Source organism: Nyctibius grandis, chromosome 6 (assembly GCF_013368605.1).
Source record: "Nyctibius grandis isolate bNycGra1 chromosome 6, bNycGra1.pri, whole genome shotgun sequence".
NCBI lineage: Eukaryota > Metazoa > Chordata > Aves > Nyctibiiformes > Nyctibiidae > Nyctibius > Nyctibius grandis.
In genome coordinates this window covers 81211556-81237124 of record NC_090663.1, presented here as the reverse complement: position 1 = coordinate 81237124, position 25569 = coordinate 81211556, and the positions used below count along the sequence as shown (strand labels likewise).

The following is a 25569-nucleotide window of genomic DNA, read 5'->3' as shown; positions in this document are numbered from 1 at the left end:
ACAATTTTCTGAACAAATTTCATGGTCTAAATACAATTTAATTTAAAAAGCCAGGTTTTATTCTCAGGTTAGAGGTTGCACAACGATGTTCAGATTCATTACAAAAATAATTTGGAAATATAAAGCCATTTTCACTGAGAAGTTAAACCTGTTAAATATTTCTACTAAAATTCTTCTGATACAAATAAGTACACACAGGAAAAACTGTGATTACATTTTTCATATAATTCTGGAGCCAAAACAAAAGGAGAGCTGGCCTTGACTCAAAGAGGGGAGTAGGCACCTTTTACCTGGCCTGGCATCGGCGGTACCTTGCTTACAATTAGACAAATGTGTTAAAACAGTGAAGCAGATTTCCTTTTTACCAAATCACCAACAAAATGAGCACAGAATTCAAGATGGTATATCAGCAAATCATTCCCTGGAATCAAATAAAAAAAGACTATAACTCTCTCAAAAAAAAAAAATCACAACACTATTGGGCTTAAAAGCTCTTGAATTCAAACCAGATGTGATTGTCTCTGAATACCCAGCAATAGCTGCATCCTTTCTTGTAAGGCTTTTTAACAGATTCTCATAGGCAGCACAAACAGCATCTTCAGAACAAAGGGCAATAACGCTTCCCAGCAGAGTTTAACTGGATCCTGAGGATCACTAGCCTGTATGATCTGCTTTTCTATTGTCCTCGCAGGAATATAAGTAACATGCACTGAAGAGATAAGGAGCTAGGGGCAAAAAAAAGACAGAACAGAACAGAATAATGAAGTTGCAAGACTAGCTGGCAGCCTTTGGTCTATGCTTCTCCAGGTCATAGGCTGTCAACGATGGGCTCCCTTCTCCGAGGATGAATCTGCGGAAGTAAATCAATACAAATTATTTTGACATTGAGAAATACAGCTCGCTTATGATTAATATCCCTCTATTTTGTAACACATACACACACGCCCTGAAGCCAATACTGTACATCATTACAAGTCTGTAATCAATCCAGTGCAAATGGCAGTAAGCGTGAAGAAGCAAAAGAGGGTAGGGGTATCATACAGTGCACTAGTAGTCCATCTCTCTAATAACTTTCATCTAGTCCTGATTGTTGACACAGAGAAAACAGTAGGGTCTAATAACCTAAAGCTCCCATGTAAAATCTTTCTAGACCTCTGAGAAGAACAGCTGACATTCAGCAGTGCTCATAGGTATACATTAGCATTAAGTGCACCCAAAAGAGTAGATAAGTATGACAGAGGGAAGAATTAGGTCATAGTACCTATGGCTAAGGAGGTGTCTGTGGTTCAAAGAAGAGCTTGATAGTAACTCACTCAAGCTAGGAAGACTAAACAAAACTGAAGAAAGGAAATATCCTATTGCTAGTGTAACACATACTTCCTTCCTGAAGTTTCAAAAGGTTCTGGAAATGCTGTAACATGTCGCTAGTAGCACACACACAAGTGCACACAGTATTTTACTTACAAGAGAAACATTAAGAGTGAAATATTTCCAGCAGGGTTTTGAATTTGCCTAGGAGAATTGCTCTGCAGCTGCTATACAGTAACCCCATCATTCACTTCCAAACCTACAGCGCTGATGATATCCAAATGTATACGAAAGAAAACTTGATCCAAAAGGTCCACAGTTGTAGCAAGTGGCAGTACCATGAATCATCGATTTTGGTGACACTTTTTCCTTGCAGGTAGTATCAGAGTTAAAATTGATGGTGTTTGTTCACAGAAGCCAGGAAGAGCAACAATTAACAGACTGGTTCTTTGTGCAAGAAAGATAAATACAGGTATTTGTGTGTTCATCTCATTTCATGTACATAGATCCCTAAAACAGCAAAAAGAGTGGAACAAAACTTTTCTAACAAGAAATGTGCTTCCAAGCTCCACATGAAATGTCGGTATTCATATAACAATATAATGTGAAAAAAATAAGAGAGGACTTGGATATTCAAACACCTACACAGTGGGGATGTCCTTCAATTATTTTTGTTCCTTCCCAGTCCCAAGTCCCACTGGGACACTCTAATGTCATCCTACTTATGCCAAGATGCTTTGGGCTCCTAAAGTTCTTGCCCAGCTGGTGCAAACCAGCAGATACCACAGCATGGCAGGCAGTCTGCCAGAGAAGAAAGGTAAACATGATTGATAGAATATGTAGTTCCCAAAAATGAAGTGTCTCTCTCACCTAGGACAGCATTAACCACTCAGAAAACCTTCTGGATGTGTTGCAGTACGAGCAGGCTTCAGAGCCCAGCACAGAGAACTTTCACACTAAAAACATACCACAGGCAAAGGCAGGTGGACTGCATATAATGAAGGCAGGTAGCACTTGGCTGCTACTCTAACAAGCAAATGGCATGGAATGAATTTTTACATCACTTCTTTAGATGATCAATGAGGAACTAAGGATATTTCCAGATAGCAGATGGATGCTTCATCAAGTCACCAGGAAAGAGAATGATGTAATGAAAACAGTCACCACGTCACCTATCACCAGAAGACCACCAATGTCCCTTTTCAGGGAAGTTCCCTTAAATGCCTCGATTCTTCCCTATGTTTCATTCTCAAAGGAAAAAAAAAAAAAAGGCAGTGTGTGTGAAGCCATTTAAAATCTAATGGGTACTGAATGATAAATCCTGATATGTTGTTTCATAGAAATAAAATTATCAAATCATGCAGCTGTTTAAATTACATATCCTGTTCCTCTTCACATGAGACTTTTCTGCCTAGTACTCTGAAAAACTACAACACGTTCTAAGATCTTTAGCTCAAGTTGACTTTTCAAAGCAATACCTTTCTAAAAAAGGCAACTTCTCATGTTCTGGAGTTAGAAATTAAAGATGTGCTAATGGCCTTTTTGCTACATTGCAGTAGCAGAAATCAAATCGTATCAGCAAAAATCCTGAAAATAATCACATTTTCATTCCCAGTGGGCATGGTAAGCTGCTAATTAAATCTGTCTTGGCTAGTTGGGAGCACTGATAATTTCTAATGTAATGTATGCACTGAAGACAGTCTAATAGCAAAAATGTTTAGGGTCTGGGATGTTTTCCAGGAAAATTAAGATGTCAGTTAATTGACTTTTTTTTTCCTGTCTGGTTTTCATTGAAGACTTCCACAAATCCATTTTTCAGTTTTTCATTTTTTCCCCCCTCCCTACAGATGTCGTTATTTTCAGTGGAAAACCCCACACTTCTCCCTCCTCTTCTTCCAATTAGCTGTAATTATAACAACATTAGCAGCAAAGTAGGTACCTTGAGGGCAAAAATCTGGAGAGCAGCAGAGTGTGGAAGGGAACAAGAGATGATATTAAAATGAAAGTAAGCGGACGCATCATGCTTCTTCATTTGCTCGTCTGGGCATCCTTAGGGCTTTGCAGGTTGATTTCTGCTTTCCTTAGGTGTGCCAAGAGGAGGCGGTGACCAGCTGCTCTCACCTCCTCTACCAGCCTCCAGAGGAACCCCTTGAAGTGAGAGGTAGGTGAAGGGCTACCTTTTGGCTTCTCCCTATGCCTGGCATAACTGGATCCAAAATAAAAATGTACAGTTTGGGTCAAAGAAATCCAGTAGTTATATTTGATGTTCTGAGGGGTAACTGGGGTTCTTAAATACATGTACCGAGAAACTTTCTGCCAAGAAAACAAATACAGTAAGGCTATTTTGGAAGTGAAAAAGGCAATATATGCCAGCAGTTGTGGCATGCAAAAGGGTTCTTGCTCTGAGTAGGCTTTGAGCAATAAACTTCTTTTCCAGGGAATTTTTCATTAAAAAAATGGGTTCAGGGAAAATCTCCAAAATCAATCTTTTTTTCAACTGACTTTTCAATTTTGCACAGTTGGATAAGGAAGGAAGTCGATGCTGCTTGCCAAATAGAGTGACATTAAGTACACTTGCTGGAAAGCTTTCTGCCTTGCTCCTGAAAGAGGAAAAAAATCCAACAAAACCCTCCAAAACCCCCACAACCAAGAATAAAAGGATTGGAAACCAGTTCCAGGAACGCTGAGTGACAGAGCACGGAAAAGACTTAGGAGCTAATGTCCCTCCAAAGGCAGCATTGCTGGTCACACAAGGGTAAGCTGGAAGAATTTAAGCACAGTTTAGGATCAGGCTTTCTGCACAGCAAAGTACCTGGGGAGGTACCAGCCCATAGTCTGGAGTAGAAACTCTGGAAAATAGGATCAAATAGAATTGATCAACTTTCTGTAGCAGATTTTTCTTTTAATGTTAAAAATATTTCAGTGATTATTCTATTTCTGTAGATACAGGCAAAGAGGTAAAAATATTTCAGTGATTATTCTATTTCTGTAGATACAGGCAAAGAGGTATTTCTTACAGAGAAGAGAAAGACAAACTAGGCTTCACAGAGGCAACAGTCCTTTAAGATAGCTGCTGCCATGTTCAAAGAAGGCTAAGAGAAGTGGTGCTAGTCAGAAGAAAAGTACAGATAAGTTACACAAGAAGCAGAAAACATGAGATTACAGCTGGTTACAGAAGGACCCGGAGAACCAAAGTCAAATGCCAAAGCATCTGGGTGCAAATAACTTCCTCCCTCACAAAGGAGGGGAGAGAGGGAGGAAAACACAATCTAGGTACATCTATAAAAAACTGCAGAAAAAAATAATAATTCCTCCTTGGCGACAACATGCCTTTGCAGTCCCAATGACATTATAGCAAACTAGAGGAGATGTAGAGACTCTCATAGATTTCAGATGTATTTAAAACAGGCTTTTTTGATGGTATATCATAAAAAATATCAGTTTCCCAATTCATTTCACTTGTGTTCAGCTCTAAAGTTACAACCTGTGACCTGTATTTTGTCATTATTCCTTAAGAAAAAACACCCAGTGTTGAAGGAAAATTTGTTCAGTTAAGGAAAACTTAAGGGTTTTCCCTAGAAACAATCAGTCTACTGAAACAGCATTCCTAACAAAACTGCCTCATGCCTGAAAGTTGCTGCACTGCTGTTTTGTTTTTCTATAATGAAGCCCTGTCTCAGAAGAGATAAGATTTATTGGTTAGGTTATCACCTAATGGGAATGAGACTCCACATACTACCTCATTTAAACCCACCATTGTAATTAGCACTCATACAAAACAGAACAAAGAAATTGGAACATCAAGAATCCTTTCATCACATATTCTTGGAGTTTCTATCTTTGAAACCTTTCTCAAAACACTTAAATGCAGATTTAATATAGGTGACTACATACAATACATAAATCCAGGCCACTGCCTTTTAATTGATAGTAGAAGTTGGACTTCTCTGTAATCAATGGCTAATAAAATAATCTTTGTTTTATCAGCAATGACAAAAAGAATAAGAGCCCCGAAGATGTTAAAGCAGACATCCTACACAGTGCCATGATGGGACTCGCTGAGAATTCCTCTTTATGGTGACTGAAATAAAAAGGGAAGGGAAAAGCCTCCAAGTGTCCTAGTCACTGTCACATTGAGAAAGAGTTGGATGTTCTGGACAAGGAACAGTAATAGAAAGACAGAGCATGGATTTTAAAAAGGTTTTTTCAGGGAGCCAGAAGTCAAGTCATACAATCTTCAGATCCCCTAAGTGTACTGCCCTGGACCACAGCTGCAGTTGGTGGCCGGACTTGTTTCTCTCAGTGTTATAAACATCCTCCCTGTATTCTCTGGTGCAGTAAATCACTTTGAGTTTAAGTGGGAGGAACTACAAAATTAATCTCCTGCCCTCTCTTGCAGTCACAGCACTACTTTCCCTACGACCACATCAGAACCCTCCAAACAGTCACCATGTAATTATGGGAAGCTCATCCTTCATTTTGGCAAGCTACATTCCCACCCTACCCTCTCTTCTGTGCAAATGTGGATGACAATAAATAATGGAATAGTTCCTCTGTAGCCATCTTCTTCTTCTAGATGTTACAAAACAGCTTTTGGTGATGAGTCCCTGCCACCCCATATGGTACCCACTCGCACCATGAAATGGCAGATGAAGCACACACGCTCCTGCAGGGCACACAAGCCATCTTTGCCGGTCCCCCTGCAGCACACAATGACATATCATTCATCTGAGATGGTATCTATACAAAAGGGCCACGAGACATGAGAACAGAGCAAAACACAAAACTTTAGGTGGCACAATTCTCAACCACTTTTGAGAGAAAAGGGGTGGTTTAGGGGAGTATCTGAAGCAGAAGATCTGGAGGGGTGGATTCCCACCCAGAACAACGTCCCTTCTTCCTTGTGCCCTCTGGCATCCACCTTTTGAGTGGTCTGAAACAAGTACTTCAAAACACCCATGAACTTGGCATGATTTCAAATCCAGGTACAAATATTAAATACTCCTCCTGGTTTCCAAAAGATAGTTTGCACCGACACTTTGGCAACTAATTAACTTCATCCATTTACATGGTTTTATTTTCAGACCTGGCACCTTGAACTGTCAGAGCAGATCAAGAACAGCAATGGACATTTTGTCTTCGAGGTGAAACAACATCCTAAAGCCTGTACTTTGTTACCAAGGTCTTCCAAAATCTGCCCTATCTCAGGCCCCCAGGTTCAGCACATCATTAAATTTAGTCTTAGCTGGAGCAACAGAAGCTCTAAGGACAACTCTGAGGATATCTTTTCTTTAGGACTATTACTAGGTGTTTAATGAGGCAAATGTGTGATCCTATAACGGGCAATAGAGACATTTTACGAATTGCAATGAAGCTGAAAGCCATAATGTAGATGGTATTACATTAGAAACCTCACCTGTGTTGCACATACACCAATTTCAGCTCTCTGAGGCAAAGCTATCACATAAGCACTCAACAGATAAATAGGAAAGTTTACTCTACATCCCTCAAAGGCCCCCATTTTAAAAAAGTACATGTAAAATATGCTCTGTACAGCTGTTGTCTTACCATTTGCCTTGTGCTGCACATCTGGCGGAAACTGGTCAGGAACATACCACTGATAGTCTGGCTGCACAGAACAATAAAACATTATTACAGCAATATGGACTTCATAGACACTTCAAACAAAAGAATAGTGACATGATAAAAATATAATTGTGCTGTGAAGTTTTTTTATTAGTCATACAAAAGTAGTTTACAAAAGAAATCTTATATTTAGCTTTATATTTCCACTGATCGAGTATTTCAGCTTGCTTCCTTTTTTATGACATGTGGTTTAGATGTTGCACTCATTAGAAATATTGGTGTAAACCTTTCTAGATCCCACAAATCAAAAGAAACATTAACAGAAACAAATCAGATTTTAAAAAGGCTAAAGTGCACCAGAAGACACTAGCAGGCATCACATTCTCTGTACTAAAGGAACCCAGAGAAACCTGGTACCCATCGACCTGCGAGGTGAAGCTGTTCCACTTTGAATACGTGTAGCATCTGTAACATGGTTCAGTGTGACAGGAATAACCCATTTAATAAAGTTCTCTCCCTTCCCCACAGGTTAGCATTAGCGTTACTATAACATTAGCTGTTACCAAATAACTTCTTGAAAATAGTGTGGGATGGGAAAAATTCCCATCTTTCTTATATGAGGAAGTATTGGGAAGGTTGTATCCATGTAAACATAGTTTTGTCCAGGGAAATCCTGGAAGAAAGAAATACTGCATTACAGTTTATACCACACGCCGTGGTAAATGAGTAGCAAATTGCCACTAGAGAAAACAATTTCAGGAGCCAACATTTCAGCTGAAGCTGTATTAAGCTATCTGGTTTAAGTAGTACATGCAAGCTTGTCAAATTCCATGTAATTACTGCTTCAGATTAGTTAAACTGGGAAAATAATTCTTGTTTTGTAGAAATTACTCTGACAAAATCCCGAGTAGTCCCAAGGAGGCTCTTACAGATTTCAACTTGTAGGGAAGAAATTCATAGACTTCTAAACAAGTTTTGCCTAAATTAAGATGGCAGGATGAAGCTGTAGATACAGAAAACAGATTTAACTTTCATGTATGCTGTCATTCCTAGTTACATAGCAGTAACCACTCTTATACACTGTCAGGAAAAAAGGAACTATCCTATTTTCACTTAAATTATACCATCCACAGGAAATATTAACTAATTCAGTGCTTGTGGGCAAACAAAATAGGCTTTGATACAAAGCAAGACTCTTCTTTGCTTTAAACACAGGTAGTTTCTCCACTGATGGCTCAAAATACACTTATTTGCATTGCTTTTTTGAGTTTCTGTTGAATTTTCTGTTCTCTGATCTACTCTTCTCATTCATAGGTACTTACACTACGCAAACTTGAACGTATTTCAGAAATGAGGTGTATTTCATGTCAGACTAAACAAAATGTTTCTACTAACAATGTAAAAAGGAACGAAAATGTGCAAAATATAAAAAGAATGAAAAAGCAAAAGCACAGACTAAACACACAGGATACGTTAACTCAGGACACTCATTAAATTCTAACACCTTTCTTCATTGCTAAACAAATTGCTCAGGGAAGTATCAAAAGCTCAGAGCAGCAACGCTGCACTCACACAGACAAAGAATTTCAAAGAAAACTCAGAATGAAACCGGGAGTTACAAAGCAACCAGTCAAACTGACCGCAGCGCTCCAGCAGGAATGGCAAAGTTGTAAACCCAGTGATCCCTCACAGAATTAGAAACCCAGATGATGAAAGTTCAGGGAGAAGAGCCAAAATAATCTGGGCAGTGTCCAAATTGCAGTGAAAAACATTCTGCAATACTTCCAACTCTGATAAATAGGCAGATAAGCACACTCCTGAAGCATAGAAATGACTTGTGTGACCACAGCTTTTCCTCTGGATTTCTACAGTCTGAAAGCCTTACATGCATCCTGCAAAAATTCAGCCATAACTTCTCAAATAATGAGCATCTTTCCATACGTGACAGCTTTATAGCCAGAAACAGATATTGCGTATTTAAAACTACATTCACCATGTTTAAATGCATTCTCATTTTCTCATTAAATTTGAACCGGCACAGCCCGCTTAGATAACCCAAAGCACTTCAAAAATATCATTCTTTGAAGCAGTATTTTCCTTGAAATAAGTAACTCCCCCTCACATAACCTGCCCTAGTGCAAAGCTATTCTTCTTCATGCTGAGGAAGACAAGACCCTGTTGCATGCCAGGAAAAAAGGCAGATTTCCCATTGTGTTAGCCACACTCAGATATAAGTTCTACTTCTGCTGATTTTTTTTTTTTTTCAATACACAGGCTTGCTTGGGAAAATTGCATTCCTAAAGCATTCACAGCCAGAGTGTCTCACCCTCAGCAGAACCTTATTCCTTGCGTAATCCTGTTTCACATGAGTGTACCAGAGGGAAGATAATACTGGGTACAAGCAACAGCATCTGGGATTTTGCCCTTAGAATTTAACAGCAGTGTTGTGAATCCTGCCGATAGCTTGTCTGCCTGCCCCAGAAGGCATACAAGGAACCTGGGATCGTGCAGTCTCACTACCGCAGTACTGCCTGAATACACATATATTACCTATGAATACAGAAGCTGTAAGCAAAGAAGGAGGAAAGTAATTTTCCAAAGACAAAAGTCAGAGAAAGAAATACTCAGTGTAAGACATGAAAATAAGTTATATTAGTCAAGAAGCTTTCTTAGACCAAACAGAGGGAAGAGACCAGAATAATGCTGACCACAGCTACGTTCTCATGTTTGTTACTATCATTGATGTTGAAAGCCCAGAACTGGGCTCCAGAGAGCAGATCCATATTTATGAATTTGGGTAACTATATAGCTAGAAAGGGCTCTGAATGTGTGTTGTGGAAGTAAATTAATCTAAGAAATCAGCAAGAGTCCAGTCAAACAACCTTGTTTTTTAAAGTAAGGAATGACCACCAGTATCATTGAAACAAATGTATAATAATCCCCTTTTTCTTCTTAGTGGTATTGTAGACAAATTGTATTTGCCAAAGTAAATTTAAAATACATATGAATATATCCTTAAAGTATAACTCATCAACCATATATTTAAATTGCTGCAATTTTTCCTCTTTGTGCACAGATTTCTGTTGGTTATGCTTTGATTTGTGCATGGCAGCACTCTGCGCAATTCAGTACCGAAGGCACCAGAACAGCAAGGAAGAAAAGAACACGACTATCAAGAGCAAATCAGCATTTTGGGGCAGATAGTAAGAGAAGAGAGACTGTACAGAGATCAGGAAGGCTGTTTCAGACCTAGGGCTAATTCTAAAAGCGGTACAAAATCTTGATCTGGAACCACCAACAAATTGGGAAACAACAGAGTTAGTTACTGGTGAGGATGGCACTGTGATAGCACCACATTTTTCTCCTGTGGTCAACGTACTGTGAGAACATCAGTGCCCTTGTGAAATGGGAGATGGTGGAAACCTTACTGAGTGCTGTTGCTGCTCATGTGCCCTGCGAGACGCTGGATGCACTCGAGGATCTTGATAGTGAAGAACCAACCCACAACTCCCATAATTAACACATGGTGAGAGGAAGAGGGGAGGTGGGTAGCTGGGCCTCTCAGACTGTACCGGGAGGTCTTTTGTCTGTCAAAAAACAAGAAAAGCAAGAAGAAATGTATTAGCAGTGGGATACAATGGCCAACAGAATATTCACGTACAAATTCATCAGTAAAAAGCAACGGGGAAGAAATCCTCCTTTCTCAGCATGGGTGGCAATGCTGCTCATTTAGACCCTTCAGACTGCTCATGATTTAAAAAATTATTTAAGAAAGCTGACTTGTGCCACACCAGAGTCTTCACACTTTTTATGTGAGAAAATCTTTGTTTCAAGATATGGCAAGCACATTTCTGGGTGTTTTCTATATTCAAGAAACATTTTAATTACATACAGTAGCTTTTAATAGTTTGAAGCAGAACTACATGGACAGGCACTTGCATAACAAGAAAAATAAATAATTTTGATAAAGAACCAAAGTTGACGGCCTCAGGATTTCTGTCTGCCTTTTCTTAAGCCCTCTGTGTCCCAGCAGAGTCAACAGGAATTTGTCTAAGGACAGACCAAGGAGAGGTAAAAGATTAACATTCTATTATTCTATTCTGTGATTCTATGAGTCACAACTAAATAATTTGACTTAAGAAAACAAATTAATAAATATTCTGTATGGTTCCTCTCATGTTTAAAATCCTTCACAAGCTCTGTTTAACCAAATCCCAAGGCAGGAAGAGATAAACAAGAAAATCTCTAGTGTAAACTGTCAGTGCAATGCAGGGACAGTCAAGTTGTACGTAGACATTACACAGCTCTTGTACAGCCCTTCAGGTATGTTGTACATATGCAGTGCTGTTGGCATTTCTCCTGGTCCAAAGTGGCTGGGGAGGAGTCAGAAAGGCCTTGTAGGCCCATTTGTAGCCCCCCTTTTCAGGGTCACTGCTGTGAGAGGTTCTCACAGCATCCATTGACCAGTTGGGGTTATGCAAGAAATTTTGTCTTTTACAGTCTCTTGACAATCAAAAAATACATAGGAAGAACGTGCCTTTGAGTACTCTATCTTCTACAAACAAAATTTCTTTACCTTATTGAACCATCCAGGAGCAGGCTGGTGGGTGAGGGAAATATACCTGAAAGTGATTGCATGCAATGCTAACAGATTTCTCCAAGGTATTTCTATATGCCTGAGATGCCCTGAGTGGCAAATCATGGCGTTCCCTCTGGCAATGCTATTTTTACACTTGCATGAAATGCTTCCAAGTATCCATAAAAGCACTGACAAGTCTTGGGCCTTGCTGCAGCAGCGTCCAGCATCGTCCAGGACGCCCAGCCCGCTCTCCGCTCCCGCTGAAGCCGATGGGAGTGAGGGCTGCTTGACAGCACCTTGCCTCTGATACTGTTGCAAGACCCTACTAGTATTGATGCATGGGTTGGCTGAGAATAATTCAATACTGAAGTTTCTGTTTCACAACAATGTTGTGAGGACAATAAATCATCACAGAACATTTTGGTAATTATTCTTTTAAAACATTGCACAATTTTGTCAAGATAGGAAACCTCGAAATTTCATAATTTTTAAATGGGGATTGAGAAAGCTCAGAGTTTTGCATGCCATGATTTTACTATGGCTTCCTGAATGTCTGTGAACAGAATGCTGACACTACTGTCAAGAGATAAAAAGGATGTTGCAACAAAAAATTATTGCAGCAGCTGTTCAGCTAATTTGGATGGAGACAATTTTTTTCCCTCAATGATATTAACATTACTCTGTAATTCCACTGCAGAGGTCAGGATTAACTACAGAAGCTTTTTATTTCAAAAGTTGGTTTGATGTTACAACTCTCATATCAAGTGCCAGTGAAACAAACAACAGTCCTCTGGATTTGTTTTTGGTTCCCCCTCCATTTTAAGATACGTTTGAGGAGTTTTTGCAATAAATACTCCCTTCATCTACTTAATTTGGAAGTCATCGCTAATCATTTCTCATCTTCTTACTGCATTACTTCAGAATGATTTCATCCCAGGTGGTGACCTCGTATAAAATTCAATGTCAATTAATGGAAGCCAGAAAGCCTTGGGTTGTGTGGAAAGTGAGAAAATAAAAATAAAATACACATGTGCTGGCAATGGTAACTTTCTTTTGACTCATACCTGAGAGTTCAGTTTATTCAGTTGAGACTGTAATCTCTCATTAGTTTTCTGCAATGCTTCTTTCTCCTCATTAAGTCTTTCTCTGTCAGATCTCTCCTTTTTGAAGTCTTCTTCATATATTTGTACCTGCAATCATTATGATCAAGTATATGAATTTCAGCAGAGCCACAATGGAAATCCTCATCTACTTTGTTGTTTGGTTGCTTTTTAAACACTGGCCAAGCAGCAGGGTACATTCCAAAGGGATCCCTCCTCTTTACAATCCTGCAACCAAAAGTTTCCCTCGTCTTTTTTATGACCAATACAAAATGACAAGCAATGGCTATTCTCTAATAGCACCCATCAATTGAAACAGTCCACAGCTTCAGTACTCGTAGAGCCTTATAATTTAAAAGGCTGACTGGCAGATATCAGTTTTAAATATTATAAATAAGATAGCAAATACTAAAGACATCGATCTTTTTAAGGTATAAACAGTAGTGGGATAAACAGTAGCAGGACAAACATTTTAACAACATTTTTTCCAGTTTTCCCTTCAATTATGAGCACTTTTACCTCCTCCCTGTATCTCAGATGCAAGCCATTAGCATCCTGGTGAAGATGGGAGGTGCTGGCACAGCACAGAAAACTGACTTCTAGCATGCAGTCTGACTGAACTTTATCACCTTCTCCAACCTAACAATGAGCCACTATCATCAAATAATGTCCTGCCTTTTTATAGCCCACTGAATATCATTGGCCTTGAGCCTGCTTTGCTTTATGCCCTTTTGTAGTAGTCTGCTGCTTTACCTTACCCACTGCGCTAGCTGTCTAACCGAGGTGTGGCCCAAAGGACTCATCTGTGCAGAATAAGTGATAGTATTTAGAGCCGTGGTCACATATTAATGACTGAAGGCTTGGAGTAGTCAGGACTGTCAAAGAATTTAGACCTTGGCTGGAGTACTGTGGGGAAAAAAGAAAAAAACCTGCAGGAGGTTATCATGCCCCAGATGTTAGAAACTGTATGTGGAAAAAATAATTGGCCCATATATCACCGGTCTGCAATATAAGACTTCTAATTCATCCTCTGAAACTGCAGCCCAAAGAACCTACCTGGCCCAGTGCAGAAGCAGAGGGGAATGTTATGCACACAATTCAAAATGGAAATACAGAGGTTTGACCCTGTTCCTGTAAGATAAGCTGCCTTTCAAATACTGAAGGATGCAATGGCTTAGCTCTTTTTTTGTCACCAGAAATCATAGTGTTTCATCCCACTAAAAAATATCTGACCACCCCAGGCACAGGCAACGAGCGCACAGATTCCGAAGACAAACAAATCCATAAATTAATTGGTGTTAAGCTGACTGGCTTAATTTTTCAGCTGACAGGCAGGCATCCACCTAGTAAGAAGCTGGAGGTTGGTGGCACTTCTACTGACAAATAACAGCAAAAGCACGTTGGGGTGGGAACCACCACCAGAACTTTCAGAAGTCCTTTCATGTCCTCTTGGTTGGTCACTAAAACCAGCTGACAGTCTGTTTCCAAAGAACTTGCTTGCTGTGGCTCATGCCTTGCCCATCATACAGATCCAGTTTTCTTTTTGCTGGCAGCAGCACTATGACTTCACAGGAGGACTAAAGAAATGTTAATACCTCAGGGGAAGAAAAAAGTCAACACAGGGCTCTATAAATTATTTTCACAACTTGGCTGTTGCAGCTAATTTTTGCAAGGTTTTTTTCAGACCTGACGGTCCCCCACTAGATATAACCCCCTTCCTGAATAACACTGTAAAAGGAACAAAGACTTTCTGTGTGGCTGCGTGGGAACTCAGCTCCACAGCCTGTGCCTGGAGGAGGCATGCACTCCCCGACCCTCCAAAGCAGAGGCAAAGCTGTCACTTGCAGAAATCTAGGTCTCTTGTATCTATGTTCATCTACACGCTTCTCTCCTCAATATCTCCTCATTTCTTCTCTCCCGATTCCCTCTCTGCTGTCCCACCTCCCTCCCGCTCCCTAGCTCTCCCATCTGCTGAAGCTGCGAGAGAACCACGTTGTCACAGTTTTGCCATATATTCTGTTGCCCTGAGAAAGAGAGGGACACCTCCCAAGGAATTAATGCCTTCATCTCTTCTGTCATGGCCAGGGATGGGCTGATGACAGCCAAGCTCTGGTGAGACTCTGTCACGTCGCTGTTTGTCCCAAGAGTCCCTTTCTCCTCTGTATAGTTAGAGCCTTCTGCTCCATTTCGTGCAGAAGGAATTCTGGACTCACTGTACTGATTTATACAACTAGAAAAAGACATTCATAAAATGGATACCCCATGAGAATTCTGAAAAAAAATTGGTTTATTCTATTTTATTGTGTAGAATGAAATAACTCATTACTGTACAATCAAGTGCAGGATTTTATTCTCCAGCATGTGGCAAGCATTACATCAGAGAGCAAAATCTGGCTCTGCTGTCAAACGTGACAGAAACAAGTATTTTATTCCCATTGAATAAAATTCCCATTCTGATCACATCCATTTGTGTGTCAATAATGTTAACCCTAACACTGTCCAGGATGACAGACCTAAAATGTAAAATTATCTGAAAAGTATCATGTTTTTAAACAGATTCTTTCATATGGAAAGAAAAAGAGTGCACAAAGCACTTGAATTGCTCAGAACAAAGATTAAAAAAAAAAATACACTTCTCTATAGGGACTGGTATGCAGGTTACGGATGCAAATGTTTTGCCTCATAATTTGAAAAATTGCAATGCCAACACCCTATTTTCCAAGACTAGGATTCTTAGATAATTCACTAAACTTTCAACTTCTAAGAAACAAGGAGCAGAAGACACAATCAGTAACTCATGAAGTTTAGCATTACCGCTGGATGAAATTCAGCCCCAAGCAGAGAGCTGGCAGGACATCTCCAAGAGTCAGGAGAGCCATTCTGCTGCTTCAAGTCCTACACAAGTCCTTGCTCCAGTCCTTTGCAAGGACTCAGTTTCACTTTGTGGACACTGCTGTGAAGACAGCATCTTGGGAAACACCATTGGAATGGGCTACAGCTAAACTGGTTCTTCCTTTCAAAAGCTCTACATAGCAAGTCTACCAGGCACAATTCTTTGGAGAGAGGACAAAATTATGCTGCATGAAATCCATCCATGCTTACTTCCAGCTTTTCTCACCTGCTGTCTGAGAACTTCAAGTTGGGTTCTCATGTCCTCAAGGCTGTTCCTGTCACCCTTCTCTGAAGGAGTCCCAGGAACAGGTGAGTGCTGCTTTTTCAATGCATCCAGAAGGGCCTGCAACATCAAACAGCAAAATTACTAAACAGAGATTCACTACATTAAAAAAAAAAAAAAAAATCATTAAAATGTTTGCTCTCTAAATAAACAGATTAGAGCGAGTCACAGACTTGGGGGGCGTGGGGTGGTGTCACTTCACTTGCAGTTGCTTCAATTATATACACTGGATATAAACCCCATGAATAACATAAATGCACGACTAGATCCAAATTTTCAAAGTGCCCGCACTACATCCATGAATTTGAGACAGTGTAATTTAGGGGACTGTCCTTTTACTTGTAACTATAACCAACATTTACCTATGGAAATCACAGCTGCAAATCTCATTCATAAACACCATTTCCCTGTGCAAGTCAGAATCTGGGAAAACAAAGACAGGTGTCTAAACTCAGCTGAGCCCAAAACCAAGCAAGCAAAAAACCCACGAACCTAAAAGCAATATTCAAAGATGGCCTAAAAATGTGACTACAGTAAATTCTGACAGAAACTTTTTCTGCACTAAGACTACAAATTTCTTCAACTGGAACCAACTGAAAGGAAGTTATGCAGTCTCTATAGCTTGTCACTAGAGGGAGTTACAAATACACACACTACACTGGTCACGCTCTATTTTTCAGTCAAAGGCTGCCACAGTTTTTTGCAGATTTTATTTATTTTTAACAGTATTACACTGCTCTCCCTTGGACTGGAATAATTTTTAAATCACTCTTACTGCTCTCTGTCTATAGCCACACACTACATTTACATGTTTTTTTTTTTACTGTGGCACAAACACTCACCATTCAGTACTTCTCAATGTTTCTCACGTAAGATATGGACTCAGCTAACTTCAGCCATTTTAGAAAGTTCAATTCCTGCTAATGATCCCCAGCTCTCCCTTGCTGGCCACACTCCATTCATGCCACAAGGGAAGGAGAGAAGATAATTTGGAAGGGGAAGAGGCAGAGGGGGAAGTGGCCAAGCAGGAGAACTAGTATCTAAAGTAACCCAAGAACTAGAATTAATTATCAAAAGGTCTGCAAAAAAAGTTAAAAAAAAAAAAATTAGCCCTTTCCATGGGAAGCACAGAAGAGAAAAGGGAGGCTTTTTATCTGATGAGCTACTGTCTCTACGAATTGTGCAGAAGAGAAATTGCTATAATAGTGGCAAAGTTTGTGTGCCGTGTAAATACGTGAATGAGGCTGAACATAAACATGGGAGCATGAACATACAGATAGCTTACTGATTAATCCTCCTTTTGCCCTTTGGGCCACTGCTAATCCCTTTTAGGCTATGCCATTGCATCGCTCTCCACAAATAGTAAAACAAATAATAAAACCAAGTTTCACATTGGCGTTTAGATTGGGCATGGATCACCAGCAGCAGCAAGAGCCAGTAAACTTTGACAATATCGCGGTACGTACGGTATGTTCCCTGGTTGACTGCAACCCAGATCCTCTCCAAGGCATGTGGTTTGTTAAGTGTACTGCTGAGGACAAAGATGAGTGAAATGTGCTTTTCTTCCCCCTCCCTATGCAGGATGCATCTCGATCTTACTGACAACGACAGAATCACAAGACTCATTTGGGTGGCAGGGGACCTTTGGAGGTCCAAGCCCCTGCTCAGAGCCAGGCCAGGGAGGTCAGGTTGCTCAGGTTGCTCAGGGCCTGTCAACTGAGTATTGAGCACCTCCCAAGGAGGGTGTTTTCACGGTCTCTTCAGGCAACCTCTTCTGATATTTGACCACTCCCAAAAGAAAGTGTTTCTGATGCCCTAATTCAAAGATAACTAAGCGTCCTGCTTCCTTCACAACATAACATTTTCCCAGTCATCTGCTGCACACACTTTTTATATGGCTCTGTCTTCTGTTAAAACTCCTTCACTAAGACGTGTCTTACTGATCATGGCCATCCTGGTGTTACCAAATGATAACGCACCTTCGCAACTGAAGTGTGCATATTCGTAAGCTGTTAACAGTTCTCCTAATTCTTGAACAAATGTCACTATATTGACTATTTTTCTTGCAGCTCACTTCCTAGAATCATATAATGATGTAGACGTATTAAGTATTTGGGTGATACTTTAGGTTTTTTGTTTATTTGGGGTTTTTTTGGAGGAGGTTCTACATCTTGGAATTATGGGAAAAAAAATAGAAAAATGCAGAAAATTTGATCTTCAAAAGGTTAACAGTACAGAAAAGTAAGGTGAAGGGTTTTTTAGATGCATTTGGAAGCAATACTGTGAGACCAGTTTTATCATTTCAAATAAAATAAGGAACTGCGGCATAAATAAAGCTGAATTGGTTTAGGGTCATACTAAACCCACATCAAAATCTTTGAGGAAAGACTGTAAGAGACATTCTGAAAAGTGCTAGGTATGGGGGTGGGGGGAGTAAAATTTTGTAATGTTGCTATTAGATCAATCACAAATTATTGAGAATTATGTCATTATAGGAGATTTGGGTTCCCAAGTATAAAATGGAGACGAAACACTACTAAAGCTGATGCTCAAAGATATAACTGGAACATTTTTCTTCCAAAATTCCCATCACTCTGAACAGACAAAAGGTGGGGCCGTTTTAGAGTCATTTATGGAAGAAATTAAGGTATTACAGTTCCACTGGTTTTAAAAAACAACTGTGAATAAAATTATCATGAAACACTTGAAATTAAAAGTAAATAAGCTATTTTAGATATGTAACTAAGATTTGTAATTTCAAATTAGCAAATCTGAGAAATTACAAAGAACTTCTAGGCACCTTTTACAATTGGTCCTGTATGCAATTTTTTCAGATCATTTGGCTATTTCTACTTCAATAAAAATCAAAGTACAAAAAACCCCAACCAAACAAACCACTTCCCTACCCCCTAGAAAATCCTATCTCAAGGAAGCTGAAAAAAATTGTACAGGAAAATGCTCGAGGGGCAGCTAAATGAATAGTTTTAAGAAGAAAAATTAAAATGCCTTTAGGGACTGGAGGAAGGACTTCATCCCAACAAAAGCTACTACTTTTGGTAGCTTTTAGATGGAAGTGCAGGGTAAGAGAGACAGTCACGCTGAGCTCTGTGTTGCAAAAGAAGTTAAACTATAAAATATATACATATAACTATAAAATATCTTTTTCCACTATAAAAATAAGTAAAAGAAGGAAGGCATTACATAGGAAAGCAAGACTAAAGACAGTATTTCCAATAAGGAGGATAATGTAGAGCGCTGTGGCAGTGGCAGGATGGCTAAGAGCAAGGAAGATGTACCAATGAGAAAGAACTCACAGCTCACTGAGTTAAACTGAGCTTAACTTAATATGGTGTTAAATAACATTCATTCAGAAGTACTGAGAATTGAAACATGAAATTGCAAGACAAGCAGCACAGGTTTTCTGGATTTTTCAACATCAAAAATGGAACTGTATGGTTGAAAAATATCTACCTTGGTTTCCCAAGCTATGAAAAGGGTAAGTGGTCCATGCACCTAGAAACCTCTTAATCTAACCTCAAGTGTGTGTTAGGCTTGGGAGGAAATTTTGAAGAGAACTGCCTTATATACATGAGAAATGGGATTAAGTAAAGCACTCTTTAACCTGATGACTTTCATAAAAGCCAGATTTTCTCATCAGGGGAAATACAATAGAGCTTATTAGTCTGTTTAAATAACAATTGAGATGATGCTGCAGCAAATTTATGAAGTAAGTCAGAAACTTGGCTTGTACTTGAACTATATGGTGAACAAAGAAACAGCCACAGGAAAACCAATAATCTTGGGATACAAGGTTGCAAACTATTATGGCATTGCAACATCACTTTCATGCTGCAGACATCGAAGTAGGATTAGATCGAACTCTATACTTTGGGTACTCTGCATGATTGGATCCAAGCTGGATGAAGCCAGAAGAAGGTCAGTGTACTTAAAGTAAAAAGGATAATGTACTTAGAAACAAGTACTAGTATCTTCCATAAACTGAGAACTAAGCAGTTTAAAATGACTGAGATGAAAAAACATGCATGTTAGCAGGCACAGTAGTATTTTAAAAGACCAAAAGAGCTGAGTCAGCTTAGCTAAACTGTCCTATAGATATATCCTCTGTAGATATAGGGAAAGAGCAAATGCCCCTGAGAGCAATCATATTTTCACTAAAGGACAGTTCTGCTTCACTCCTTGTGTGTGACACTACTACCAGAAGAACAAATAAATATCATTGGCCGGAATAAATTCAGCCTAATTGAAAGAGATGAAAGCATCTAAAGAAAAAAAGGGTTACGGTTCCAGAACAGCCTTCCAATGGAAGCACAGTAGAAAGAGCTGAAGTATTTTTGAAGAAAAACTTGTTTAATTTCAGAGAATTTGTAAAAACTTCATGTCACTGAACCTGCAATAGCTGGGGATTAGACTTAAAAGGGCACAGAGATTCCCTTCCAGTCTTATGTGCATTTATGACACGAGATTTGAAGAACGCAAATACACAGAAAATCAGTAAAGTATTACTCGAAGGAAAGCGTGTTACATGAAGCTGATGTTTCATTTAAAAGTATGGTCTATTTACCCATCTGTCTTAGTTCCAACCACATTATTAGAAAAGACAGCAAAATGAAATATTGAAATAAGTTGTTTTACAAACAAGACCTTGAACGAAAGTTACACTGAGGCTTTGAGCAAGTCCTGTCAATGCATTTCAAAAAGAGCTACAGATCATATGTTCTGTCAGATTTTTAATAGGGCAACATTACTTTTTTTGCCTTGACTTTTGCACATCGTGGCCCTTTAGCTTACACAGCAATGGTTACTGCACTGCATTTCCTCAGGAAGTGTTTGTGGTTCACCATGAAATACAAAATTGTTAGAAAACACCCACTGCTTTATGTGATCTTTTGATTAAACAAAGTTACATTTATTACTTTCCCTCAGTTAAAAAAAATAAATCCCACTTACCTATTTTATGGCAATTTCCTCAATGAGACATATATACACATAATACTTATATGTATGAATACATATATACGTATGCATATAGAAAGTAAGACAGGAGTGTGTCTTCTGAAGAGAAGCCATTACTCTCAAACACAGAATATATGTAAACCAACAGGTTTTAAACTGTCTGAATTTTTTTTTAATCACAGTGTTTCACTGGATGCATATGAAAGCGTCTTTGTGCCACTTCCCTTTTGTTCTAAGAAGGGAGAATGTACAAAGAGCTTAGATATGACATGTAGAGAGGTTTCACAGGAGAAGCCAAAGATTCTCTTAACTTTCCTCTTTACAATGCAACGCTACTGCCTGCCAAGAACAGCATGCACAGGTATTAGCTAAAGTAAGTTACTTCTTGTTTCCCCAGCTCCTGAATGGTGAGCATGAGTTTGCTACATTGAGCAGGTTGTTCACTCAGGATTGAAATGATGGGCATCTGGGTAGTGTCGCTGCCTGACAACAGAGACCCTAGAATTAAAGGAAGAGGTCCCGGTCAGTGGCTCACTCTTGTTCATACCTTATTGAGACGACTTATTTCACACTCATAGTGTTCTTTCTTTCTGATCATTGAGGCATTCTTCTGCTTCAGGAGCTTGTTCTCTTCCTTCATTTCATGGAGAGCTTCACTAAGGACCTTTGTTTCTTTCTGGGATGCAAAAATACAGAGAGATGCTGCTAAAATGCAGATGGAACCATTCTTCAAGAACAATTTTCAGAATATCTGCTGTCTGGCAGATGTGCTGCATTTTTGTTGTCCCAAACACAGCTGGGAAGGGAGGCAACAGGAAGGCGGATGGTTAGTAAAACCCAGAAATGATAAAGTCTGTTGAAACTGTTTTGACCACTCACCATATGATGAGACAGAGACAATATACCAGACTAAATCCCTGCTCTCTACAGTCTGCAGTCGCACTAAGGAATGAGAAAGCTGGCAGGTCAAGCAGATCAGTACCATACAGATGATTATTCCAAACCTGCATTACTCTTACGAACTCACAGTGTAAGGCCAGGGCTAAATGCTGGGGAGTCCCAGCCATCCCCAGTATCATACAACATTAAAGACAAAACCAGATCTCAGTATCACATAGTCTGAGGGCTTTTTCCACTACACAAGAGATTGAGGCAGGTCTCAGCCTGCTCAAGAATTACCAAGCTACCAACCAAGGCTTAAAAATCCCCTTTCTTTGACCCCATCACAGTTGTTGACTTGGGCTTGACCCTTCCTAGTGCGTGTGCCTATGCTGTTGCCACCCCAGCAAACTACCAGGAAGATGTCGCTACTTGCAACAGGATTTACACACTAGTCTTTCAAGATGGTATTATAGGAATTACTTTGATTCTCTTCTTCTATCACTTTCAGCATGGCTACTTTCAATTTACAGTGAAGGGAGCTAAGATCTGAACCAGATCCTGAAGCAACTGGCGTTGTGTGAGCTTCTCTCACAGCGTAATGCTTTCCTCACTAGCCTGCTTTTGCCAGACTGTCTTAGACCAAAGCTGTTTAGACATATGAAACAGAATGGCCTGTTCTACCAAAAAAAAAAAAAAGGAAAGTATTTCAAATATTATTCTGCAGCTGCTTTATGCGATTAAAAAATGAGATCCAACAATCACATGCACAGGACACCATATGAATGCTTTTTTTTCTGTGCAACAGGCATATCTGTGCAGTCAAATACCTGGTATTTATGGTTTGAGCTCATGAGAAGTGCATCAGTGTGATAATTGAGCCACTTAAGAAACTGTTGCTGACAGATGCATTACACATACTGCTTTATTTTCCTTTGTTCTAAGTTAGTTGGAACATTTTCCTTTTGTCCAAAAACTGGGCAAGATTAGCAGGGTATGTCTGCATTAAGTACAGGAACTCACCCAGGACCTAGCTCAAGCTGGCATGTGTATGTATATTTTAAGATATTAAAGAAAAACAAAACAAACACTAAAATCCATATAGGCTTTACCTATGCTCTTCTCTTCACCTTTGCCATCCTCTTTTCCTAGCTCCTAGCATACACACTCATTCTCAGAGGCTGACACCGCCGGGAACATGGCTATTTATAATTAAACATTTCCAGTTTGTTCAGGTTTTTGAACCATCTGAATTCTTATGTCTTATTGCTTCTTATTTGACACTGGATCTTAGACTTTGCAGTGACTGGGTTGTTTTTTGATTCCTGTCTATGGGTACATAGTCATGTCCAGAGAGAACAAAAAAAAAAAAAAAAAAAAAAATTTAAATCCCAAAAACAGTTTTCCTCTGTGGGCTGTGGAGGACATTGAGACAGATAAAGTTCACAACGTTATCATTCTGTGAGAGCCATACCTCCAAGTGCATTAAAAAAAAAAATCTCTGTAAGACAGCATCAGCATGTAATCTGTCTCAGTGTTGTTTGGTGCTGCTGGTTTTCCTAAATGGCTCAGTAGAGCACCCAGAGAACTGCTGCTCTGAGTAAACAAATTTAAAAGTTACTGTCAGGCTGCTGGACTAGATAAGCAAGTAGAGAACAAATATCTTATTCCTTTGCTCTGGCAATTGCCCTGTACAGCCCATCCCAGCTCCGTGGCTACAAGGGGGTAAGTAAAACATTGTAAAAAGAAAGCATTGTTACCTTTCAAGAAAAGAAAAAAAAAAATATATATACACACCACATACATAAAACCAAATGCAGATATGAAGAATGTTAGTTGCTGCAGAAAAAAGGAACAAACCATAAAGCCCTAAAAATCTAATCTTGGTAGATCTGTCAGCTTGGGCCTCTTCCGCATCTGCTGAACTTTAAAGCAACAAGCCTGCTCACGTGCTTTCAGGCTGAACATATCTTCATGCATTTTTCTGAATCATCCCCTAGCGCTGCTTTTTTTTTTCACCCTGCCCCGTGGGCAGCATAGGATAACTTGAGTTGGCACAGCTGCTGATATGGGTGTTACAGTCCTTGTTGCTCATTCAAAAATCTCTACTTTTAGCAGCTACCTCTGCAAAGGTGTAGATCTCCTGCATCCCTGCATGTTATCCAACAAGTAAAGAAGTTCAGGGTAAATAGAAGCACTTACTGGCTGAGTATATAATTTGTAAAGAAATTGCTGATCTAAGGTTGAAGTTCCATGCAGGTTAACCTGTCCCCGTAAGATATTTTTGGATTATATTGTCATTTAGTTCATTATTCATGTATGCAGTAAAAAAATTGGGAGAGTGTACTGCTCATCCTTACATTTTCAAAAAGGTAGCTAGTGCTATTTTTCACAGCTATCATATATTAAAGGACAGGCAGTAAAAACCTTAGTGATATGAACAGGAAGATGGATTGTCTCGCATTGAATCCACACTCGGAGTAAATATAGGCAGTGATTCAACAAGTACATAATGACACAGTTTGCTTTAAAACATGTAAGTGGCCTTATTGGTTGGAAATCGAGCACGTGCTTAGCTAAGACCGTACCGTAACTGATGACAAGCAAGTAAGATGAATGTTCTGCTCACGAAGATAAAAGCTAAGGGTTTTGCATTTCTTTTCCTGCAGCAGCTAACTTGTGTCTTATCTGAGCCTGGAATTGATGTGATTGCCACTTGTTTTCAGGTTTGTTTCATGTTATCAAGCAAATAGAGACGCCCCACTTCAGCTGACAGAGCACCATCCAGAAACTCTTACAAGACGTTATGATGAAGTGTGTGATACCACAAAGCAGAATGAGAACAGGAAGCACCACTCTGTGGTGCTTATAAAACAGGGCACAAAGTCTTGTGTGTACGTTGGGCATATATATGCCAGTCCCTCAGGGTGGTGGTTTTACTGTGGTGGGAATTCGGCTTAGGGATCTAACTTTAGATGCAAATGCCTACACAAGAGCCAGTGCTTAAGGAGTCCTGAGAGAGGTGCCCGGCCACCCTCAGGCTGAGGTGAATGCCACTCTAGAGCAGCTGATCAGCCCAGGAACTTTCAGCCCTAATAACTGCACTGACTACATCACTAATATTTACGGGGAGCTGAGATAGCTAGTACACGTATAAAAGCCTATATTGTCAACACCAGAACGTGGGTATCTGGAGCTGAATTCATTCCTTCAAGTATGTATTGCCAAGCACTTCGAGTAACATCTGCAATGATGTTCCTATTCCATTTGAAATCACTGTAGCATTTTCGTTCACAAAGAAATTCACCCCGAACTGAACAGCGAGGAAGGAAATCTCTGCAGTATTCATATCAATATGCTCTTTACTCCCCCATGCGCACTAATGCCACGCTCTCTGCCAGCTTCTATTGAAATGACTCTATACCTAGTCCTGTGATCAGACAGATCAGCCGCTGCCTTGAGTACAATAGTGAGGAGCATTTAACACCACAATCTCATCTCACGGCTGTGCAACAACCCACACCCTGCCACTCATGAGAAGAGAGAGAAAAGGCAAGACGGCGCTCAACAGTGAGCACAAATGGGGTAACAGAGTGCACCCTCCTACCATTTCCTGCAACGGCCTCTCTCTGCCTGGGGCTCGCAGCCTCTCATCTTCTGGATGCTGTCGATGTCTCTCTTCCTCCAGCTCACCGACTCTCCTTTCTGACACGTCCAGTTTTGCTTTCATTTCTGCCAGCTGAAAAGGGAGTGACAGACCATGGTGGGCTGACTGGGGATCCTGAAAGGCTCAGCACCTCGAAGGTGCCTTCAAATCCTTTCAGCTGCCAGTAGATTGGCATAAAGGAGTGGATCTGGTTGCATGCAAACTCCTCAGCCACTGACTTTCCCCTCCCCACCTCCAAGCTCTGCTGCTCTGTTTGCAATGGAGACTCTCAATGATCCTGGGCAAATGCTCTGTTGGTGTT

At 39.9% G+C, this 25569-nt stretch overlaps 1 protein-coding gene across 1 annotated transcript in view; it reads right to left on the bottom strand.

The window, feature by feature from the left end:
• Window positions 1-277: 277 nt before the first annotated feature.
• TNIP3 (TNFAIP3 interacting protein 3) overlaps window positions 278-25569 on the bottom strand; it is a 47563-nt gene continuing 22271 nt past the window's right edge. The window contains exons 6-12 of the mRNA XM_068404001.1: window positions 25209-25340; window positions 21270-21398; window positions 15692-15808; window positions 12538-12663; window positions 10323-10481; window positions 6877-6937; window positions 278-850 (exon numbers count right to left, since the gene is read on the bottom strand). Of these exons, the coding sequence (XP_068260102.1) occupies window positions 819-850; window positions 6877-6937; window positions 10323-10481; window positions 12538-12663; window positions 15692-15808; window positions 21270-21398; window positions 25209-25340 (756 nt within the window). The 3' untranslated portion in view covers window positions 278-818. The remainder of the gene's footprint in view (window positions 851-6876; window positions 6938-10322; window positions 10482-12537; window positions 12664-15691; window positions 15809-21269; window positions 21399-25208; window positions 25341-25569) is intronic.